General features: G+C 54.0%; 1 protein-coding gene across 1 annotated transcript; it reads left to right on the top strand.

The window, feature by feature from the left end:
* Positions 1–658: 658 nt before the first annotated feature.
* VWA5B1 (von Willebrand factor A domain containing 5B1) lies at positions 659–21389 on the top strand. Its single transcript, XM_074924933.1, has 21 exons — positions 659–797; positions 1065–1226; positions 1605–1827; positions 1985–2127; positions 2399–2530; positions 2797–2921; positions 5960–6136; positions 9621–9731; positions 9815–10017; positions 11539–11653; positions 13191–13376; positions 13637–13832; positions 14858–15045; positions 17172–17388; positions 17571–17888; positions 18445–18582; positions 18896–19021; positions 19534–19608; positions 20000–20069; positions 20291–20414; positions 20628–21389. The coding sequence occupies exons 1-21, from the start codon at positions 659–661 to the stop codon at positions 21387–21389; spliced, it is 3930 nt and encodes a 1309-aa protein (XP_074781034.1).
* Positions 21390–21605: the final 216 nt, after the last annotated feature.

The following is a 21605-nucleotide window of genomic DNA, read 5'->3' as shown; positions in this document are numbered from 1 at the left end:
TTGGCAGAAGTAGCCACTTTGCATGTGAATGTCTCCGCTGAGCAAAGCGGAGGGATGAGTCAGCCTTTGCAGGAGGGAGCTGGAGATGCTGGGCAGCAGAGCCATGGCCACCTCCCCGCAAGGCAGGGGCAAGGGTGAGGGAGGGCAGGGAGGATGCCTGGCTCTGCCTGCCTGCTCGTCCTTCCCACAGGCTAAAGGAAAACTCTCAGGATCATAATCTTGTCCTGGAGAAACTTGTCAGTCTGGAGGATAATGAGAAGGGCAGAAGGGCCAAAAAAAGGTGTTAACCCATTCTGCCCAGACTCAAGCCGTAGGTGGGTGTAGGAGCTGGTGAGATGTGTGATCCACCACGGCAGTGTTGATCTCTGTCCCCAGCCAGGCAGGTTTAATCTGAGCCTCCTCACTTGTGCCAGTGGGAATCTGGGGTAAGTGTTTGCCCAGCACCTTCCCACCAGGGTCTTGTCTCCATCCCCATCTCCACCAGTGGAGCCATCAAGCCCAGGTCTCATCCCGTCCCGAGTCAGTCACCTTTCTGTCCTCAGGGCCGCAGAAGCTAAAGCGAAGGTGCTGGGGGGACACAAGTGTTTTGGGTGCTCGGGGTTCCTCATTGATTCTCACCCTTCCACCTCTCTCCAGTCACCGACAGACCCCTGGGAAGATGCCGGGGCTGATCAACCGCACGACACGCTCCCCGCTCCCCCTCACCGTGTCGGAGGTGACATCGTGTGTCAGCGGCTATGCCTTCGGGATGACAGCCTTGCTCACCTACCGCAACACAGAAGCCCAGGCTTTTGAAGGCAAGTTTCAAGGGGTGAAGTTTGAAGGGTGCTTTAGAGCCAGGGATATCCCAGCGCTGGGTTTCTGTGCGTGCTTTAAACCTTTAGATGCTTGTAGGAAGAGTAACCAAGTGTATGGACCCGTCATGGCCCAAAGCTACAATTTTTGAAGGGTGAAAAAGCCCAGGAGCATGCAGGGAAGTGCCAAGAGGGAGCTGCCATGTGTGGTCCTGGCTGGTGGTCCTGGGCAAGTGCTTGGTGTTGCTGAAAAATCCCTTCTGCTGGCAGGTCTCTTTGTCTACCCCTTGGATGAGCGCACCACCGTCGTTGGGTTCGAGGCAGCCGTGTCCCGGCGTGCCGTGACGGTGCAGATCAAAGACAAAGCCAAGATAGATGACACGTATTGTGATGGCTGCAGCCTCCTGGATGGAAGAGCTCAAGATGGAAGTGGTGAGGGGGTTGGGAGTGTTGCAGTGAACGTGAGGAAGAAAACCAGGGAGGTGACAGGGGATGGCTGGGTGGCATATGCCACAGCATCAAGAGGGCTCATTTTGAAAGGCCAAGCCTTGGGTTGTGGTGTTCCTGTCCTTACAGTGTCTGCCAAAAGTGGCAGCCTCATCTGTTTTGGAAAGCACTGTGGCTTCTGGACAGCTGGAGGAGTAGTGCAGAGGGCTGGGGCTCAGGCTCTTTAGAGAAAGGCTGATGTGTGCAGTGAGGGCTGGTTTGGGCATTCGGTCCAGGGCTGGGGTGGTTGTGGGAGGACTGGGGAGGAGCATTTTCCGCAGTTGTGACACTGTGTCTCCCTGGTGTGGTTCTCTCTCTGTGCAGGAAGGATCATGATGGATGAGGACTTGGAGAGGATTGCTTTTGTGGCTAACCTAGGCACAATTCCTCCCCTGGAAAGCATCTCTATCTTCATCAGCACCTCCTCTGAGCTGCAGACACTGCCCAGTGGGGCCGTGAGGGTCCTCTTGCCAGCTGTGTGTGTCCCCAGGGTCCCCCAGCCCAGCCTGGAGAATGCCAGCAGCCTTTCCAGCCACCAGCTCCGAACGTACGAAAACCGGGATGGGCTCTGGCTGGGACTGCTCTGGGGGGATGTGGGACTGACAGAGCAGGAGCTGGCTGTGGGCCTTACCTCCAGCAGATCTGCGGTTCCTGGGGGGATATAACATGTGCACAGTGTTGACTGGGGTTTGTCTCACTGGCAGGGACAAGCACTACTGTGGCTCAGGGAGCCCGGAGCAAGGGGGCAGGCTCTGCCTGGCTCAGCTGTTGGAGAGCGAGGCCACCAACCCCTTCGAGTACGAGTTCAGCTTCCACCTGGAGATCCGCGGGCCGTGCTTGCTGGCAGGTAGGAGTGTCAGGCTGATTTATCACCACCTCACGGCAACAACCACACTCTTCCTCCTTCTCTGCCTCTCCGATGTGGAGTCTGTTTTGGCAAGTCAGCTCTGCTGGGGTGGATTTACCACTACAGTGCTGATGTTAATGTCGGGGGTTGATACAGCAGAGGCATCGCACAGTCCACCTGGTCCCTGTCCTCTGCCATCTTCCCTTGCTGTCCCCTCTGCCCAGCCTTCCCCATCCTCAGCCCCTAACTGCACCTCGGTTTCCCCGGGCAGGCGTTGAGAGCCCCACGCACGAGATCCGAGCGGATGCCGACCCCTCCGCTCGCTCCGCCAAGAGCATCGTGATCACGCTGGCCAATAAACACACCTTCGACAGACCCGTGGAGATCTTGATCCACCCAAGTGGTAGGTGGGCTCTGCCTCCTCTCTGCTGGTCTTTCCCCTTCCTGGGACCTTCCCCTGTAGTGCTGGGCACTACTGGGTTAGCTCTGGTTTTACAAGTATTGTCAGGAGTTAGGCGTGCTAGGAGATAAACCTGGTCCCTCTCAAGCTTGCCCCTGCTGCCCAAGCTCAGAGATATTGTTCTGTTTTCCCCACTGACGGTTCCTGCATCTCTGCCAAGCCTGAAGTTTAGCTGATGCTGTTCTTCACTCGATTCTCTGCATTTCCAGAGCCCCACATGCCTCATGTCTTAATGGAAGAAGGTGATATGACACCTGCAGAGTATGAACGACACCTGAAGGGGAAGAATGACTTCATTAAAGGCACTAAGAAAGACCCCAGTGCTGAGAAAAAGGTGAGAAGCAAAAGCTGCGGGTGTTAGCTGAGGCTTTCTGTGGGACTGGAGCTGTGTGAGTGAATGATTGCTTGCCGTACCAGATACTACACTGGCCCAATAAGCTCTGCAGCATCCTCCTTCAGAGAGGGGCTTGTGTGGAGGAAGAGGGGAAATTTCTGCAATGCTTCTGATAAACTGAGTGTGGAAGGAACTCTGAGATGGTTATTGTGTGTATAATTAGTACTAGTCTAACATAGCATAATTAGGTAGGTGCATTGTTATAGCATTAAGGGTATTATAATTATTGCAATGACACAGAATAAAATATTCTTTTAATTGCTCAGTAAATGTTTACAGTTTCTGGATAGCTGTCAGAGAGAAATAAGTGATTTTGCTTGGAATAATGAGCTGAACTGAAGACAAGGTAGGAGAAACTTCTCTTTGTTCTGCTGATCAGCAAATAGAAAAATATCTGCTCTGGGATCTGTGCCTCGTCTTTCAGCAGTTCTGAAGTGATGAGTGACAGCCTAGCTCTTCTGAACTGCCACGTCGCTGTGTGTGGGATCAGCGAAGAGGAAAGGACTGGTCAGAGCCCTCTCAGTTTCCAGGGTGGGCTTCTGCACCTCAGGTTGCACTTGTGCAACCACAGCCCCGGGCTTAGTGTGTCAGCTCCCTGTTGTACACGCACCACGACCAGGGATGCTCATTTCCCCTTAAACTCCTTTTCTTTCTCCACGGGTCTGAGCCTGTCTGCCCGCCTGGCAGACATCCCAAACCTGCTGCAGAGGTGCCTCCCTGTGCTGCCACGATTCCTCCTTTCACCAGAGACACGTCAACACTCCTCTCTTCCCTTCTGCCCTTCGCTCTCCCCGGCAGCGGGGTGCAGGATCAGGACTGCGCTTGCTCACGCGGCAGGCGTCTCCTCTAATTGTGTGCAGCGTGCGGCAGGTGGAACGAAATGAAACTCCCACGCTACGGCTCAGATGGCTCTCTAATTATTTCTGTCTTTAGCACGTCAAATTATCTAAGGGGGGGGGGGGGGCAATCATTCAAGAGCCATTTCCCTGCAGGAAACCCACCTCCCTGCCCCAGGAAAGCAACTGCATGGAGAAGGGCAAGAAGCAGAGAAAATGCCCTGAATATCTGGGGTAAATTATGGGCTAGAATTGCTGCTGCTCTGAGCATGACACTGGACACCTCTCGGTTTAAATTAAATTAGCCCAGAAATTTCAGCAGTAAATGATAATTAATTTTCCTCCCTCAGTTTGTTATGCAAAAGCCTTGGATGCCATCAGCTAGCAGGGTGGTGGGGATGAATGCACACTGGAATCAACTCTCGGTCGACAAGATCTGATTAGTTTACTGTAATTGGATAACGGATGAAAGGGAACAGAGGGGAGAGGAGGTGAGCAGAAGAGATGGTGTGGATGAGATGCTTGCTTTTCTGGCTGACCTGTAGCAGCAGCTCTGAGGCTGTTTACTGAAAGCTTGCTTGTAAAATTCACTCTGAAGTCAGCAGGAAATCCAGGTTATGGGCTCATCCTGATCACGCAGGGATTTTATGTCGATTTTATGTCTTGGGTCCCCATGAGCACCCCAGGGAGTGCTGTGGGTAGATACAGGACCATGCTTCAGTACTGGACAGAGAGGCAGCAAGGATCCCTCTAGTCTGAAATCTGATAAACATCCGTGCTGGGGAAGATCTTAGACAAAATCATGTCATATGGATGGAGGAAAATGGGGATGGAAAAAGCCCTCCCAGTTCCCAGTGACTGAGGAATTTATACTCCAAAGCGTGAGAGTGGAATGCAGGAGGATGAGCGAGAACTGGGGTGTCAGCGAGGTACTTGTTCCTGTGAATGGGAACCGTCTTTTCACAGGGGTCAGAGAAGCAGCACTCAAGCAGCACAGCTGAAAGCGAAGCTCATGTGTGTGTGTCTGTGTCTGTGTTGATCTGCAGGGTCTCCTGAGTTTAGTGAGTTATGTAAAATAAAGGTTGGCCGTTAGCTCGTAGATCGAGGAATATGACTCACGGCTGGAGAAAACAAGCCTGGTTATTTGGGGTCTGGTTTACTCCTGATGAAACCAACAAGAAGCAACAAGAAGCCTTTGAAAGAGGGGAAAAAAAAAAAAAAGGCAAACAAAACCCCCGAGGACCAAGCTGCTTGTTGTGGAGCATGTTTCCGCACGGCAGACCCAGGGATGAAAGGCCACGGGCTGCTGATGCGGGGTCCCAGAGCTCCCTCGAAAGCAGCAACACGCTGATTCACTGCAGCTGAGACCGTAACCCGGGACTGCTTCATACACACGTAACAGCAGATTATAAACCCGACGCAAGAGGTTTTTTCCAGTTTAATTTTATCACATTTTTAATGACGATTGGTACTTGAAATAGAATGAGAGAAAATGCGGAGAGCCACCGGAGCTGTGTGCAGTGCAGAGACACATATCGTGTGGGTTCCCATCAAATGATGTCCTGAGTGACCGGTTTGGCTTTCCGAAGTGTTTCAATCCATACGAAGAAAAATGATAAAAGAAATGGGCAGAAAAAACAGCAAACCAGAGGCAGCAGAATGAATTGAAGCAGTGGAGGGCTGTATCTCTCACTTTGTTACTGAGTGACCATGGACAGAACTTCTGCTGTGCCTTGGTGATACTAAATTGTGCTAATGAACCACGTTTTCGGGAGGGATCCAGTGAAATGTTTGGGGAATCGGTTTTACAAGGTGCTGCATAGGGCCAAATCTTTTAATTTCTTCTCCAGGCTCCCATCTGTGGGTGCAGGGGGTCTCTGGCTTGGGCTTTCTGCCAGCCTTTGTCCCCCAGGCTGGGAGGAGGCAGGAGTCCCGTCCACCCACGGAGCAGCCCCGCAGGGCAGGACAGGACAGAACAACCTGTGACAACCTGAGCTCAGGTGTTGTCACCACTGAGGCCAGAACAAGCCCACCAACGGCCACTCACTCACATCTTTGGGCTCGCAGCCCTGCTCTGGTCCCCCTCGAAGTGAAAAGGAGCAGAAAAATCAATCTCTTGAGCTCGCTCTTTCTTTCTTGCAGACAGAAATCATCAGGAAGCGACTGAACAAGGACATCCCCCACCACCCTGTCATCATGCTCAACTTCTGCCCTGACTTGAGGACTGTCCAGCCAGACCTCCGGAAAGCACAAGGAGAGTTTATCTTCCTCGTGGACCGGAGCAGAAGCATGAGTGGCGTGAACATCAACCACGTCAAGGTACGAAGGAGGGGAAGTACCTGCATGCCAATGAGGGATGAATATTAGAGAGCAGTGGGGGTTGCTGAGTGCTGATGAGTGTTCATTATGAGGGGATGGGGGGTAATTATATGCTGTAGCTTTAGTCATCTCAACCGCGTGGCTTGTTAGGTACCTGCAGCGAAGCTGATTCTCCCCCGTTCTGTTCCTCTTCCTCTTCTTTCTATCAACACATCAAATGCCAAGATGTTTTCTTTCCCCCTCTTGCTGGTGTGTACGTCCTGTGCATCCCTTCTCCAGTTCCCCCTGTCTCCGGGAGGGCTTGGGATGATCACTGCCTAGGTGGGAGACCTCCAGGGAGCTGCAAGGGCCTCCTCAGGGCGACGTGCTGACCAGGAGGCATATGCTGATGTGTGCCTCTGAGCACCTGGAGAAGTTGTTTGAACGTGATGCATCCCTTTTTCAAACACAAATGAATTCTTGTGGTCCAGTGGAGGGTTATGAGAGGTGTGTTGTGACCTCTGGATAAAAAAGGGGCTGTAGAAAGGCCTTGTCATGGTATTTTGTGGATCTGAGGTTCCCTAGTCAGGTGTGACTATTAGGCAGCTGCAAGTTGCCCCAGGAGAGCCAGGTTTGGCTTTGTGCTGCTGCCCAGAGGGTCTGAAGAGGTTCCTGCCCTGAGCCCACTAGGGACCACTCTGTCCATCACAGGGGAAATCACTCCAGTGTACTATTTAATTATCGTTATCCCTGCCTAACGTGTTTTGGAGGCCAGGTTGGTGTCTGATACCTGTTTCGGTGAGAAGCTGCAGTCTCTGGCAAAAGCTCTCTTTGGAAAGTTTCTGTCTTGATTTTCGGGATCTGCTGAGCCCCAGTAGCTTAAGGAATATCCCATCCTCCTGAGCGGGGCGTGTGTCTGTGCTGCCCCGTGCACCTTTCTTGAGGACAACAAAGGAATTGCAGAGGGAGGCGTCATCTGAGGGGTTCAGTTGCATTTGGATGCCTGAGAGACTCACCAAACCAGTGTGTCCCCGGGTGTCCTGTTCACACCCTTTCCTAACACAAGTGCCACCCAGATTTGGGCCGCAATGCTCCCCTGGGTATGGCTGCACCCCCTTCCGCAGGACTCACCGCCTAGGGCGAGCAGCAGGGAGCATCTTCTAGCCCATCTCCTTACCCATCTATCTCTGGTTGCCATGGGAACTGCTGGAGGATGGCCACCTCCTGCAACAAGGATTCGGATGCCGGGAGCCCGAGGATGGCTGCAACAGCTTCCCTGGGACAGAGAGACTGTCCCCTGCCCCTGCGTCCACCAAAGGGGCCAGGATATTTCCGAGGTTGTACCCCCTTCCCTCAGCACGTTTCGGGGTCTGGGAATCAGGAGGCGTCTGTGCCCCAGGCCAGATTTTCACTTTCCGACTCACAGCACGGCCGGGTTTGGGCACCGCAGTCGCTGCAGCCTCCGTGGAGGCTGGTATGTCCCATGGGGACGGGGACCCTGCAGGGACAGAGCCCTTCTCTGAACTGGGACTCCCAACCACAGGAGGGCTGTAAAACCAGGAAAAAGTCTGTTCCCCTTCTGGAAAAATATTTGGGGGAGATTTCAGAGGAGATACCTCAAGGGAGAAAACCGCTGTCTCTCTTCTGAGTCCCCATCCTTGTTTATGATTTGCAGATATCAGGGCTCTCATGGCAGGGGCTGTTCTTAGTGGGTTTGGGTGGGTTTTGCTTGATGGAGACATTTGCATCGTCCTCAGCTCGCTGGGGGAGCGGCGTGGCAGGGCTGGGACGTGCGTGGCGGGACAAGCTGAGCTGCGGAGCGGTGCTGTGGGCAGAGATGGAAACGGGGAGGGGACGGCCCGGCGCGGGCTGGCGGCGTGCGGCCGCAGGGACGCGGTTCACTGCCCTGCAGGAGGGCACTTGGCCAAAGTGGAAAAGTGGGGTGGAAAGTTCAGGGGTTTAAATTTCCTCTCCTGTCCTGATGCAGTCAGGGAGAAGAGCCAGGCCCACGGTGGGTTTGCTGGCAAAATGAGGCTAATAACTGGGAATTGACTTCTCTGGAGGCAAACATCTCTCCTTATTGAGTTGCCATATAGATATTGAGTGCAACAGGATCAAGATCAATATTTACCACAAGAAGCAATAAATCTTTCTGCTTGCTGAAACAGAAAGCAGGCATCGGTTTCCCACTTTGGGAAGTGCTTTAACAGAAATATTTGGAAATTTGGGTGGTTTTTTTTTTCCCCCTTGTAATTAGTTCCAAGATGGGATGTCAGCGTTGAGATTTGGAAGAGCCGGCATCCCAGGAGCCATCTGGGAAGCAGCAGTATAAATATATTCTCGTAGGTTTGAGATAACAGCTTGGTTTAAAGTACTCTGGAGCCTGTTAAAGGGCATCCCGGTTCTTATACGTTATTTCGCTGATTTGCAGTGCTCTGGCTCTGCCTTGCTGCTGGGTCTTACAGAGGTCAGGAACTCAACTGACCTGCACCCTGTCTCCCTGCGGCCGTTCCCAGGCAGGGGGTTTCTCTGCAGGCAGCTCCAGCACCCACCCTCTGTGGTTCCTCGGGTCTTTGCCACCGCGTATGACGAAGCAAGGAGGCTGCTCTTGTTCATTTGACCTTGGCAGCTCTTCTCTTGGGGCTGGCTCTAGGGTTTCTGCTGCTCTAGGCAGACTGGCAGGAGTCTGCCTTTATCAGCATATAAACAGAAAGCACAAAGCTCCTGACACACTGCCAGCACTTTGCTTTAAATTGGCCTCCCTCCCCTGCCAAGCTAATTGCTCCTGCTGCCCCTTGCAAGCTCAGGAGCTTCTTGGGTAGCTCTTGCCCAGTTGCTGCTAACACAAGCTCTGTCCTGGAGATGTCCGTGACCATCACAGATGTCTGAGACAATTTCAATTGCTCTTCCCTTATGTAAAAACCAGGAATAGACAAGTTAGATAACCACCTCTGGTAAAGAAAATAGCTGAAAACTGTCTCTCCCAGTTATTTTAATTGATGCCAGTTATGAATACAAGAGAATTGGGGATGGGGGAGGCTTTTCCTTTTGTGTAACTTTAAGCTGTTTGTTTATTTTCTGCAAGTTTGGACATTGAAATGCATTGCGTGTCGCACTTCTCAATTTCACACTCTGCTTCTCACCCACTAGCTCCATGCTGCAGCACCGTATTGCAAGCACAGATTTAATCAGTTAAAAACAAACAGAAGAATTTGTACAGCTTTTTTTTTTTTTTTTTTTTTTTCCTGAAGGCTCCCCATTTTCCTCACTGCTTTGGGACCCAAATATCATTAAGGGACTTTGGAAAGAGCAGAGTAATATGCAGTGCTCTCTCAGTGCAGTGCATGTGAAAGAAGCAGTTGCTTAATTATCAAATGCACGCAGCCAGATGCAGGTGGGAATAAGGTGTGATGAGAAGGGTCTGGGCAGAGCTTTTACTGGGGAAGCTGGGGCAGCCAGGGAGAGACCCGGTGTGCCTGATGCCTGCTTGTTTTCCACCCCCCAGGATGCCCTGTTGGTCATTCTCAAGAGCCTGATGCCAGCGTGTCTCTTCAATGTCATTGGGTTTGGATCCACCTTCAAGACCCTCTTTCCTGCCAGTCAGCCTTACTGCGAGGTGGGTGAAGGGGGAAACACATTTCCTCAGTGCTCACGGGGTGCTGGTGTGGAGGCTGACGATTCTGCTGCTCCTTTGGGCAGGAGAGCCTGGCCATCGCCTGCGAGAGCATCAGGAGGATCCGGGCCGACATGGGTGGCACCAACATCTTACTGCCTTTGAAGTGGGTCATTCGACAGCCCATCCACAGGGGCCATCCCCGACTGCTCTTTCTGCTGACGGACGGGGCCATCAGCAACACGGGGAAGGTCCTGGAGCTGCTGCGAACCCACTCCTGCTCCACCAGGTACGGGGGGCAGCAGGGCCCGCCGCTGCGGGGGCAAAAGCCTGGCACGGCGGGGGATGTGCTCCTCCCTGAACACGGCTCCATCTCGCAGACATCCCCGCTTCAGAGAGACAGAGGCAGGAGAGATTGCTGGTATGAGCCACGGGAGAACCTCAAAGGGTTTGGAACAGATCCCAGAAGTTCAGATGCTTTTTAAACAATCAAAAGCAGGATAATTGGGCTGACAACTTCACAGGCTCTCGTCTGATGCTTCCTGCTAGGAGAGATTGACACATGAACAATCTTCCTTGCTGTTTTTTTTTTTAATTTTTTTTAAAGCACATCTGGGTCTGGCCCCAGCTGCTTCCAGGATGGGGCTGTGCAGAATTGAATATGCTGAAAGGGAGCAATGTAAAAAGCAGCTAATTTGTGCATCGAGCTCCCAGCCTAGTTCCCCAGCCCTGATGACAGGCTGGTCTGGTTTCTCCTCTGCCTCTTTAAGGGGCATGAAACATAAGAAAAATGTAAGAAAACCTTATTCCTCTTTCATCCCTCAGACTTCAGTGCTTATGAGGGAAGCTGCTCTGTGTTTTTCACTATATGGAGGTCTAACTGCTTCCCAGATGTATAGGGCAACCCGTCCTTCACTCTTATAGAGGCATGGTGGTGGGCTAAATGCAATCACAGTTAGAGCGTGGTCTCGAGTGGCCCTGGAAAGCAGTGCTCAGCACACTGCCAAGTCCTGTGCATGGCCCTGTCTCAGAAGAAGATCAGAGCCTTATTTAAGAGCCTGTGAGGCTGACCTAAGATTTGCAGCCAGCTGGGGATTAAAAATCTCTAAGAGAAAAGCCCCCTGTACAGATGCAGTTTGCTGCTGAAGGTGGTTTCTTCCTCAGCAGCCCACTGCCCTGGCTGAATGCTGCATCCCACCCATTCCCATCCCCATCCCTCCTGGCTTCCTACCTCATCTGTCCCCACCAGGCACTGCTCGCTCCTGCCCTCCCTGCCCAGGCTCCAGCCCAGCTTTGGGGTTTCAGCCTTCAGCCAAAACCAAATCCTGACTCACTGGGCTGGGAGTCAGGGCATCAGCCTCGCCTGGCTGGTTCCTCCTTCCTTGAGAAAATGTTTATTTTGATTTCGAGCAGAGATAATTACTGGGTCTTTAGTGCTATTGACCACAGCCTCTCAGCAGGGTAAAGAGCTGAACTGGCAGCAAAGCAGCTTGTTTGTGTTTACAGAGGAGGCAAGGGCTTGGGGTCCTGCTGGGAAGCCCCTGAGGGTCGCAGCTGAAGGCTGCTCTTCAGGGAAGGGTTTTGAGGTCTGCTGAGAGGAGGGGCTGGTGGTTCCCAACCCTCCTGCAAGCCACTTAAAAGATGAGCTGGTTTTTTTTTCCTCCGGACATTCTGGACAACTGCATAGCAGTGGGATAAAACCAGGGCGGGGGCGGGGGGGATCTTCTGCCTGCAGGGAGCAGGTGCTGCGTGAGGCTGGGGGTTGGGATGGCTTGTCCCCTGGATCCTGATGCTCTCTGTCCCTTTGCAGGTGCTACAGCTTCGGCATCGGGCCAAACGCCTGCAGGAGACTGGTTCAGGGGCTGGCTGCTGTGTCCAGGGGCTTCGCCGAGTTCTTGGCAGAGGGCGAGAGGCTGCAGCCCAAGGTAGGGCTGCCCGCTGCCAGGAGACCACCCTGTAGGGCTGTAACGGTGCTCTGGTTCAGCGAGGGGGAGGCCACAGCTCACTGACGGGTCTTATTCCCCATCCTGGTGCTGCCTTTCCAACTCCCACTCAGCAGCAGGTGGGCGAGCGGGAGGGGATGAAAGAGCATCTTCATCTCCGGCTGTCAGAGGGAGTGGGAGGGTGTGTTTACCCTCTGCGCGGGGATGGGGAGAGGCGATAGCCGCCATACAGCAGCTTCAGTTTCAAAGGTAGCTGCTGCCTCAGACACAGGCGAGGGCAGAGGAACCGGCATCAAAGCAGCCAATTAGTTTTGAAGTCAGGCTCAGCCCTGGCATTGCTCAGGCGAGAAGTACCCAGGGTCTGAGGGAGAGGAATATGCCGCGATAGCCTTGCCTATTAAGCCAGCTCTAAAGCAAAGGGGGGCGCCTCTTCATTTCCACTCTCCCCATAAAGGCTGAGTAAAACCCATGTCCCTCAAATACGGCATAAGAATGGCTCTGTCCCCTGGTGAAAGCTCAGTGCCTAGCCCGTCATCCACTGGATGACTAAACCCGGAGAGAATTGGGTCTTTACCTCCTAAATATCTCTAAAAAACTGGCTCTTACGTTTGTGATCTCAAAAGGAGTTCAGCAGTCCACCCCTCTACAGGAACCTGGAGCACACAAAAGCCTCTCTAAGACAGAACAGCATCAGCATTTCTGATGTAAATTAAAAGCAAAGACAGTGAAGGGAGAGGGTTTTTTTCTAGAGCTATTAATAAAGAGCTTTGCGGGCTGTGCAGCTTGGTGCCTTCAGCAGTCTGAGGCATCAATTAATGGCCTTATAAAACACAGCCTGGTGTGTCTTCCTGAGCCTGTGAAAAAGCAGTGAACAATAGAGAACATTTGAGCTGTTCTGCCTCTAAATCTGGTGTTCGCTTCCCCTGGTGTGCAGGGAAGCTCTTGTAGATGGCTCCCTGGTAGGGTTGTCTGTGAAATAGTCATGGATATTGGTCTTCTCCACATGTGTAATTGCCAGAGCAGTGCTGACCTCCGGCAGAGGCTTGTGCCAGCAAGGACCTGTACCAAAAATAGCAGTGCTGGCAGTCGGTGTGTGAGTGTCAGGGCTTGGGACAGGGCTGGGACTTGGACAAGTGAAGGTCAACAGCTTTTCCTGGGTGCTGGGGGGAAGTAGGGGAGCAGGGGATGCTGCCGTGCACTGGAGCAAGATACTTCTGGCCACAAGCTCCCACCTTGCTCCGACCTGGCAACATGTGGTGTGAGATCAGTGCTGTGCTTTATCAATATCTGCTCTGCTGCCCTTGGTGTAATCCTGCCAAGGGGCTGAGGGTGCTGGGATGGGACTCGGCGCAGTCTAAGAGGGAGCAGGCTCCCATCTGAGGTCAGGAGAGGATAGGAATCAGCTGATGGATTTGTTTGGGGACATTTTCCCCTTCCCTGCAACACGTGGCATGTGCACCATGGCGCACACAACGTCCAGTTACCGCACTGAGCAGAAACCATCTGCTTTCTGCCTCAGATGATCAAGTCACTGAAGAAGGCGATGGCACCCGTCCTGAGCGACGTGTCCGTGGAGTGGGTCTTTCCCGAGAGCACCGAGGTCTTGGTTTCCCCCATCAGCACCAGTTGCCTCTTCCCTGGTGACCACCTGGTCGGCTACAGCATTCTCTGCGACACCTCCCTGTACCTCTCCAACCCCAGATCCGTGAGTCCCCGCGGGTGGGGCTGGCGGGGCTGTCCCGGGAGCAGCGGGTGTTGCCGTACACATGCGCAAGTGGGTGCCTGAGCTCTCTGTGCGTGGTCAGGAGGTGTCTCTTGCTTTCTCACTCTTCTCACAGGAGATGGTGGGTGAGACACTGGGAAGAAATAGGAGCTCGGTGGATAAGGGCGCTGGTGCACAAGCAGTGGCTCTTCTCAGCTGGGATGTGGTGGTGGGACCTGTTCCCTCTCTGTGCTTTCCCGCAGGACAAGAGGCGGCGTTACAGCATGATGCGTTCCCAGGAGTCGGGCAGCTCTGTTTTCTTTCACTCCCAGGAGGAGGGAGCAGGCATGGAGAGCTGGAACCACTCCAGAGACTCGGAGGGTTGCTGCCCCGCTGAGCATGCCCCCGATCATCTGGCGGTGGGCAGAGATCCTGGGGGAGAACTGGACACAGACACCGGTCAGATTTTCCTCTGTACAAGTGGGGATGTGATGCCCCTGTCTTTCTAATCAAGCTTCTGTCGCTGCTCTGCCAGTTTGCTTGTCTGACAAATAAGTCTCTTTGGCTGTATCTCTGCAAAGAGCTGGAGGGGTTTGCAGGAGGGATGATGGATCTCCTGAGGCTTGAGCGGGTCTATTTGCTTTAGATGTTTTATCCAAATCTGTCAGGAAATCAAGGGAAGCCCTGGAGAACTGGCTTCCCCAGAGATTTTCAAAGCAGCTCTAGTTTTGGCCACGTAATTATTTACAAGCTTCCCAAGCTGCCCTCCGGTGTGCAGAGGAGAGGACTGAGCTAAAGGGTAGCCCAGCTAAACTGTCCATGCACCTGCAAAGCAGTTGCTTCCTTGCAAGTCCTGACATTGCAGTTCAAGGTCAGGAGAGGGGAAGAATGGATCCAAAGCCCTGTCCTCAGGGTGTCACCCCTCACCATCACAGTTTGGCTGGGAATTTGTGTCAGCAACACACAGCATAAAGTGGCTGCTTGCACCCCAGACCTGGTTGTGTTTCCCTGTGACAAGGAAACCTCTGTGACTCATGGGACGTCCTTCCCTTATATTTGGAGAGGAACTGTGCTGCTCATCCCCCCAACCTTGTCAAAAGCAATGAGAAATCATGCCTTTCCAGATGAAATTTTACTCTTGCTCTGACAGCAGAATGTCTGCACTAATGAAATTTCATTAGTAAACCTTTTGTCTTCTCCAGGGAGGTTTGGGGAAATGTAGTCAGGCTTTTTCTGGCTGAAAACTGCTCAGACAAAACCTCCCTAATCTGCTCTCCTGACTTCCCCAGGAGTTTTGAGTGTAGGCTCTTATTTCCTTTTGTGGTTTAGTTGCTTTGCTTAATACCTTGCAGGGCTGAGTGTGGCCCCCTCAGCCCCGGGAGGACCACAGGGGTGGGCTCCCCACCGCCCACTGTGAGCCAGGGGGGGATGGTGCTGGCTGGTCCCACTCTGGAGCAGAGCTGATCTTCTCTCCCACCATGCAGGAATGGACGTGAAGGCTTCCTCCAGGAGACGGGCGTACAGCACCACCCAAATCGCTGACCATGAGCCTTGCAAGAAGGTGCCCACGGCCAGTGATCCTGGCACCGCCCTGGTGAAAAACCCCCTTCGGAAAACCCACCTGCAGGACCTGCAGCAGGTCAGCCCCGAGCCCTGGCAGGTGGATTTCCAGGTACGTGACCCTCAGAGAGGCTTTGCCTGCAGGCAGAGGCCAGCGTGTAGCAGCAGGAAAATCTCAGATGCATAAGAGAAAGAGCCTGGCACGCGCTAGTCCTGATATATATAGAGATATATATATACACACACATATATATATACACATATATATATGTGGCTGTGCTTTGTGCTGCAGCACATCACAAGCATGTAGAACACAAGCCAAGCAGAGAGCAGGGTGCTGTCCTGCTACCCCAGAGCAATCTCCTGCCATGGGAGCCGGTCCTTTCTTTGCTCAATGCCTCTCCCCTTCCTCTGAGCAGCCTGTGCTTCACCTTGCTGCTCCTCTGCTCCCCAGCCCACTGCTTCCTCCTTATTTCCCTGGGGCTTGGCCATGCGATGCAAACTCTGCACAGGGCCGTGGCACATCTGTGTCCTGCAGGGGAGGAGAAAGTCAGTCCCGAAGCAGATCCCCCGCTGCCCTAGCTGGAATGCACAGCCCGTACACAGCGTCAGGCTGAGATATGGACCCGTGGGATGAGAGAGCTGCTGAGCAGCGTTATGTGCCCTGCCTGCAGCAGAGAGCAGGTGAAATTTAGGAAGGTTTTTCAACCACTTTGTGGAAGGGTGGGGATGGTTTTCTCCCATCCTTGGCATCGCCAGGATGCTCTGCTCTGAAATCAGCATCTGCAGGGCTGGGAGGACCAGCAGCACTTTTGTTCCCATGGAAACCCAGAACTGGGAAGTCTGGGGCTTTCATTTGTCTTCTGCTGCGGGTTAGAGATTGACTGGGTGAAGGGGGGCTGGAGGTGAGGCGAGGGGGCAAAGGGAAAGAAGGGCCAGTGCTCTGCAGGGAGGAATGAGACCTCTGCCCTCTGGCTGCAGCAGTGAGGGTGCTGAACAGCATCACTTGATGAAGGGCAACCAGTGGTGGGTTTTAGGGGTACCCGAGACCTTGCCTGCATTGCGAATGTCCACTGAGCATCCTCCTGCCCACAGGGTGCTCAGCGTGAAGGCAGAGAGGGAAACAACTCCCTTCTGGAGGGCAGCAAACAGTTAACAGCATGCATCCTGGTCTTAATTAATTGCAGCCTGGTTTTGTTATCCCTCATGCTGGGAAGGCTCCCAATGGCTCTCCCAGCTCCCAGTTCAGTTGCCAGGGCTTGACATTTTCAGGGGTGTGAACGTGAGCCCTCAGCTTTTCTCTGTGCCCGCTGTGCTGGGAAGGAAAGGTCAACACTTGCAATGGGCAGCTTAAACCCTCAGCTCCGCTCCTGGCTGGCTTCCTCTGGCTGGGAGGAGAGCTGGGGCAGGAGAAGGGTCTGGCAGCAGCTTCTGTGACTGGCTTGCTTTTAAATATCTCAGTCCTAGCTCAGTAAGTAGCTCCTGGAGCTGCCTACCTCCTATTTTTGCTAGTGGTCTCATAAAGCATCAAAAATTGCTGGTGGTGGTTGGTGGTGGAGTCCACGTTCTTGCCTGCCACCCAGAGAAAGCATCTTTCCATCCAGCACTGAGATCCACCACTTTTTACCATTCTGTGCCTGGTGGTGTGTTGGAAAGATGGAGTCTGTCGGTGTTAGGGGAACCTTCCCACAGCCCTGGGGACAGGGGTACAAACAGCCAGAGCTCGGTGTCTCTGCTAGCCGCAGAAGGGAACGTCTGTGTGCAATGTGGCACCAGAGGTGCTGGAGAGGGGATTCATGTCTTCTGAAGGTGGAGAAACAGTCTCTGAAAAAAAAAAAAAAGATAAAAATTCTCTTATTCTCTTCTCCCCATCCCCTGTGCCTCTCTCCTTTCGTTACTAAGCAACTGGTCCTTGATCTTTCTGTCTCTCTTCTTTCCTTTGGTTCCCAAGTGAAGTCATTAAAATGTCTGGAGCGATGAAACTCATATTTCACCTTCTGCATGTCTGGGGAAGGAGCCCCTGGGGCCTGGGTCCCTTGGGGCCACCGTGCAGGTCTGGTGGAGGGCTCTGTCTGGGCAGGGATCCCAGCCGGGGCTGAGCAGAGAGGGACCTGGGTGTTTGCATGACTGCATCTCGCGCTGGGGCCGGGCAGGGAGCAGACAGGGTCAGAAGGGGCAGAGCAGGTCTGTGCCATGGTCTGCAGGCGGCTCCAGCCCTCACATTTGCTCTGCCCTCAGTCCTTCGCAGCCAGCTCACTCGTCTCTGCCACGAGGATCCGTGGCACGGGCGCCCGGCGGCCGTCCCTGCTCCACCGGAGCTGCATGTCCTTCTGCCACGACGCCGACTCCCCGCCAGTGCCGGACGGGCCAGCGGCTCCAGGAAGGGGCTTGGGAGCACTCGATGCCAGCGCCAGCCTGCGGTCTTCGTCGGATAGCCGGAGCCCCGGGGATCTGGGTAACTGGGGAGAGAGGGAAGCACGGCCACCGTCACTGGTCTGTGCTGGGCTTTCGGTGCCATGGCATCTCACTCTGTGTCATTGTGTGAGAATTTTAAGTATTAATTATGGCTTCTTGGTGGCAGTGGGGAATTCAACTCCCACAGATGTGATTAAGTCCCTGCCTCACCCCTCTCTACAGAGTCTGCCCAGCATCCTTCCTTCACGTTTGAAACGGAGACCTCCTCTGACTGGGAGCCCCAGGACTGTGACTTCAGCGCTGCCCGCAGCTCCCCGCACTCCCCCAGGACCCTCTGCAAGGCGGTGGTGAAGGGGCTGAGGAGCAACGAGCCTGTGCAGTGGGAGGTCACTTTTGATATCCGCCCTCTCTTCCGAGAGCGGGAGAGCCAGGCGGATGGCGACGCAGACCTGTGGAGTGAGACCTTCCACCACCTGGCAGCCAAGTCGGTCATCCGGGACTTCGAGCATCTTGCCGAGAAGGAGTGTGAAATCGAGCATGGTAACGCACAACTCCAGGGCAGCCTGCAAGCTGGCTGCAAGCAGACCCTGCCCTGCCTCAGGGGTGGCTTTCCTGCAGCTTCAGCAAGAGCAGACAGCAGTGAAATATCAGGCAATGTCTCACAGAGTTCCCAAGTGACAGCCCCTTCCAGCTGCCTTGCACTTTTCTCCTGGTTCTGCAGCTTTGCTGCACGTTAATACACTTGAGCTCATGCTCCTTCGTGCTCCCCTGCTTCACATGTTTGGTGACAGTGATTATTTTTAAGGTGTTAGTCACCTGGAGCTAGGAGGTGGCATCAAATTCAGAGGGTCCAACAGCAGCTGCACACCACTGCCCTGGTCTGCACATGTCCCTGGGTCTTGTCAAACTTCTGCTCCAAGAAAAGCAGTTGCGTGTGTAAAATAAGAGTGGACGCAGCGGTAGGCAGAATTTAGAGGGTTACACTCCCTGTGGGCATGGAGCCCAAGTGTGGAGGAGGGTCTGGGAACTGTTTCTGAAGGGTGGATGGAGCCCACGGGGCACGTGGTCTCTATCCCTGGTGTCTCTCACGTGGCAGGGTCCGGGCGGCGGTACCAGGTCAACGCTGTCCACACCAGCAAGGCCTGCAACGTCATCAGCAAGTACACGGCGTTCATGCCAGTGGACCTGAGCACCAAGGCCTACCTGCCCACCATCGTCGAGTACACCCACACGGGTAACGTGGGGCTGGCGGAGGGGTGAAACGGCCTGGGAGGGAGGGTGTCACCTGAGAAACCTCACCCAGAACAAACACTATGAAACCATGGCTCAGTTCAGCACCAGACCTATATACCCACGGCCATGGCTTAGCCTAACGGCGTGCTTGCCACTATTGTGGGCAAGAACCTCTTCCCCACGGCCAGGAAAAAGGTTTGCTCTTAGGTCTAGATGCCCAGAGATGGCCGAGCTCATCAGTCTGTGGGTTTTGTTGCCATCGTGTGTGTGCCAGTCCTTCTCGAACACTGGCAATTCCTTTTTCTCCTGCCAAGGGGCAGCATCCAAGCAAGGCAGCCAGCGCAGCCTGAGCTCAGGAAGCAGAAGACATCGTGGCTTTTCCCCTGGACGTCCCCAGTCAGCTTGTGGCCAGAATGGAGATGATGGATTTTATGGCACGAGTAAGATCCCCTGGGGTTTTGTCTCCTTCCTGGTGTTATAGATCTCAGTGGTTTAGTCCGTGAAGAAACATCTTCTCTGGTCTTTTTTTCTTCCGCCTTCCTCTTTGAATATGGTGCTCACCAGACACATGTCTGGCTGGATTCCATCTCCTTAAATGGGGAAGAAGCTGCAATTTCCCCTGAAACTCCCAAGTCGCAGGTAGTGGCTGCTGACTATGCTTGGAAGTTAATTGGCAGCCCTAACGCAGATAACGAGGGATGAAACTGGGTGTAATTAGAGGCAGGGAGATGTGAGACACTTGCTTGTCACCAAATCCTCCACTAATGAAGACGAGTTGGATTGGACCTTGTCTGGCATTGTCAGATCTGCAGCTGAATTAAAATCACCCCTGATCAGGCTCATTAACCTGATAATGCCGTGGAGAGGGAGAGTGGCCGTGCCGCAGCCTGGCGCGGTGGCGCGACGGTGATTTCGGCTGGGTGGTGTTGCTGATGCGGTTCCTCTGTTGCAGATGCTGAAGAGAGCAGCCTGTCGCCCTGCAGCACCCCTTCCTCCTCTGGCTGGGAGCGCTGCGCTCTCCCCGAAGGTAGGGGAAAGAGCTGATGGCACTTGGCAGGGTGCAGGTGCATCGAGCCCAAGATTTGGGTTCTTCACCAAATACTGCTGCTGAGTTTTGGGGGTTTTTATAAAACCTTATGACCTAAAATTAGGCCTATGAGCACAAGACCTGGCTCCTTCTGGAGTGGAAAGGACAGAACCTGATGGAGCCTGATGGTATAGGTTTCCCCCAGCTTCATTTTTGAGAGGTGTGGGAATTTCATTATCCACGTAGGAAAAATGGAGGCAAGAAGTGAGGAAGGATTTTGCCAAAGACTCAGCAGCAAAACAAGCCACCCCGTGTCCCACTGCATAGACTCTGCTCTGTTTTGCTCTCCTGAAGAAGCTCGTTTTACCACCAGCTTTGTGTTTCTTCCCAGGGCGGTTACAAAGCCTGTCTGCTTCCTCTGCGCAAGCCCAAAAATCCATCGAGAACCTCTTTGCTACTAGGTATGGCCAGCTTGACCTTCCTCTGACCTTAGCAGATCTCTTGCACCTCTGTGTGTCCGATGCAAACACAAGTGAGGGGGAGAGGAGGGACACCCCAGGGTTAGTGACCAGAGCCGGGACCGAGTGTGATACCAGCGTCTGGGGATCAGGGATGGTTTTGGGAGGGGAGGGTGGGTGTCAGGAGGGGCACAGAGGTTATGGCCATTTTTGTCCTCCTGCAGGCTGACCCTCAATAAAACCAGGCTGCTGATTCGAGCTGCCAAAGGGTTCATGAGTAAATCTCCAAGCAGAGTGAGCGAAACCAGCTCGGAGGGCGACAATGAGAACATAGACTACCTTCCCCTGGTGAGCAGCTTGTTCCCGGGCCTTGCCGGGATTGCACAGTCACTGCAGGGGAGCAGGGGGCAGGGGGATCCCCCAGATCCCACCTCTTGCCATCTCTGACATCCATGTCTGACAGTCTGCACAGGGATGGGGAGCTACTCCATCCACATGTGCCTTTTTCCTGAACTTCCCACAAGTGGTTGGTATCTCAGAGCTTCTCTACATGCCTTGCAGGCGTCTCTGCAGCTGGCGTGTGGTGCCTTTCTCATGAACTCGGCCTTCTGCAACGCCGTCAACATCCCCATGGAGAAGCTGAAGTGGACGTCTCCCTTTGCCTGCCACCGCCTGGCCCTCAGCCCCTCCAGCTCCTACAGCACCAAGAAGGTCAGTCCCTCTGGGGAGCACAAAAGCCTCAGCTCCAACGGGCAGCTCCTGCTTCCCACAGAGCGTGGGAAGAGTCCCACCACCAGAGATGTCGCTCCGGGGGTGGTGCCGGAGGGAGCCAGCAGGCACACGGAGGACACCGGCCGCCTTCGCCACTTCTCGGGCAGCGCAGTGGAAAGCATCTCCAAAGCCCTGAAAGCTGAGAAGGAACTGTCCCCGCCGGCCATCACCATCCGCCGCTTCTCCTCGCCGGACAGCACGCCGGCCTCGGCTGAGTGGCAAGCTGACAGCGGCCGGGGCTCAGACACGGATGGCTCCGAGGTCCAGGCGTTGCTTTTCAACATCAAGTTGCAGCAGCAGACGGAGCCTGAGGGGATGCTGTGGGCCACGGCGGTGGCCCTGGCCTGGCTGGAGCACAGCTCGGCTTCTTACTTCATCGAGTGGGAGCTGGTGGCTGCCAAGGCCAGCCTGTGGCTGAGTGAACAGGACTTCCCGGAGGGATACAGCCTGGCCACGGTGAAAGCTGCAGCCCAGCAGCTCTTTGTCCTGCTCCGTCACTGGGATGAAAACCTGGAGTTCAACCTGCTGTGCTACAACCCAACCAGTGTGTAAAGAGGAGGAGGAGAGAGGCTTGGGCAGCTTACCGAGGGCGCAGGAGCAGGGACCCGTCCTCAAGGAAACACCTCCAGGGAGCTCAACTCCTCTGCTGCAAGGACAGTGCGTGTTTCTTAGAGCAAGCCCTGCGAACAAAAGCACCCCGGGAAAAATCCTCTGCTCAGCAACTGGTATTTTGCCCTGGGAGGGTTTCTACCAGCTGCCCACAGTAGG

This window comes from Athene noctua, chromosome 22, assembly GCF_965140245.1.
Source record: "Athene noctua chromosome 22, bAthNoc1.hap1.1, whole genome shotgun sequence".
Classification (NCBI taxonomy): Eukaryota; Metazoa; Chordata; class Aves; order Strigiformes; family Strigidae; genus Athene; species Athene noctua.
The sequence above is the reverse complement of the archived record's forward strand: the minus strand, read 5'-3'. Positions and strand labels throughout refer to the sequence as shown.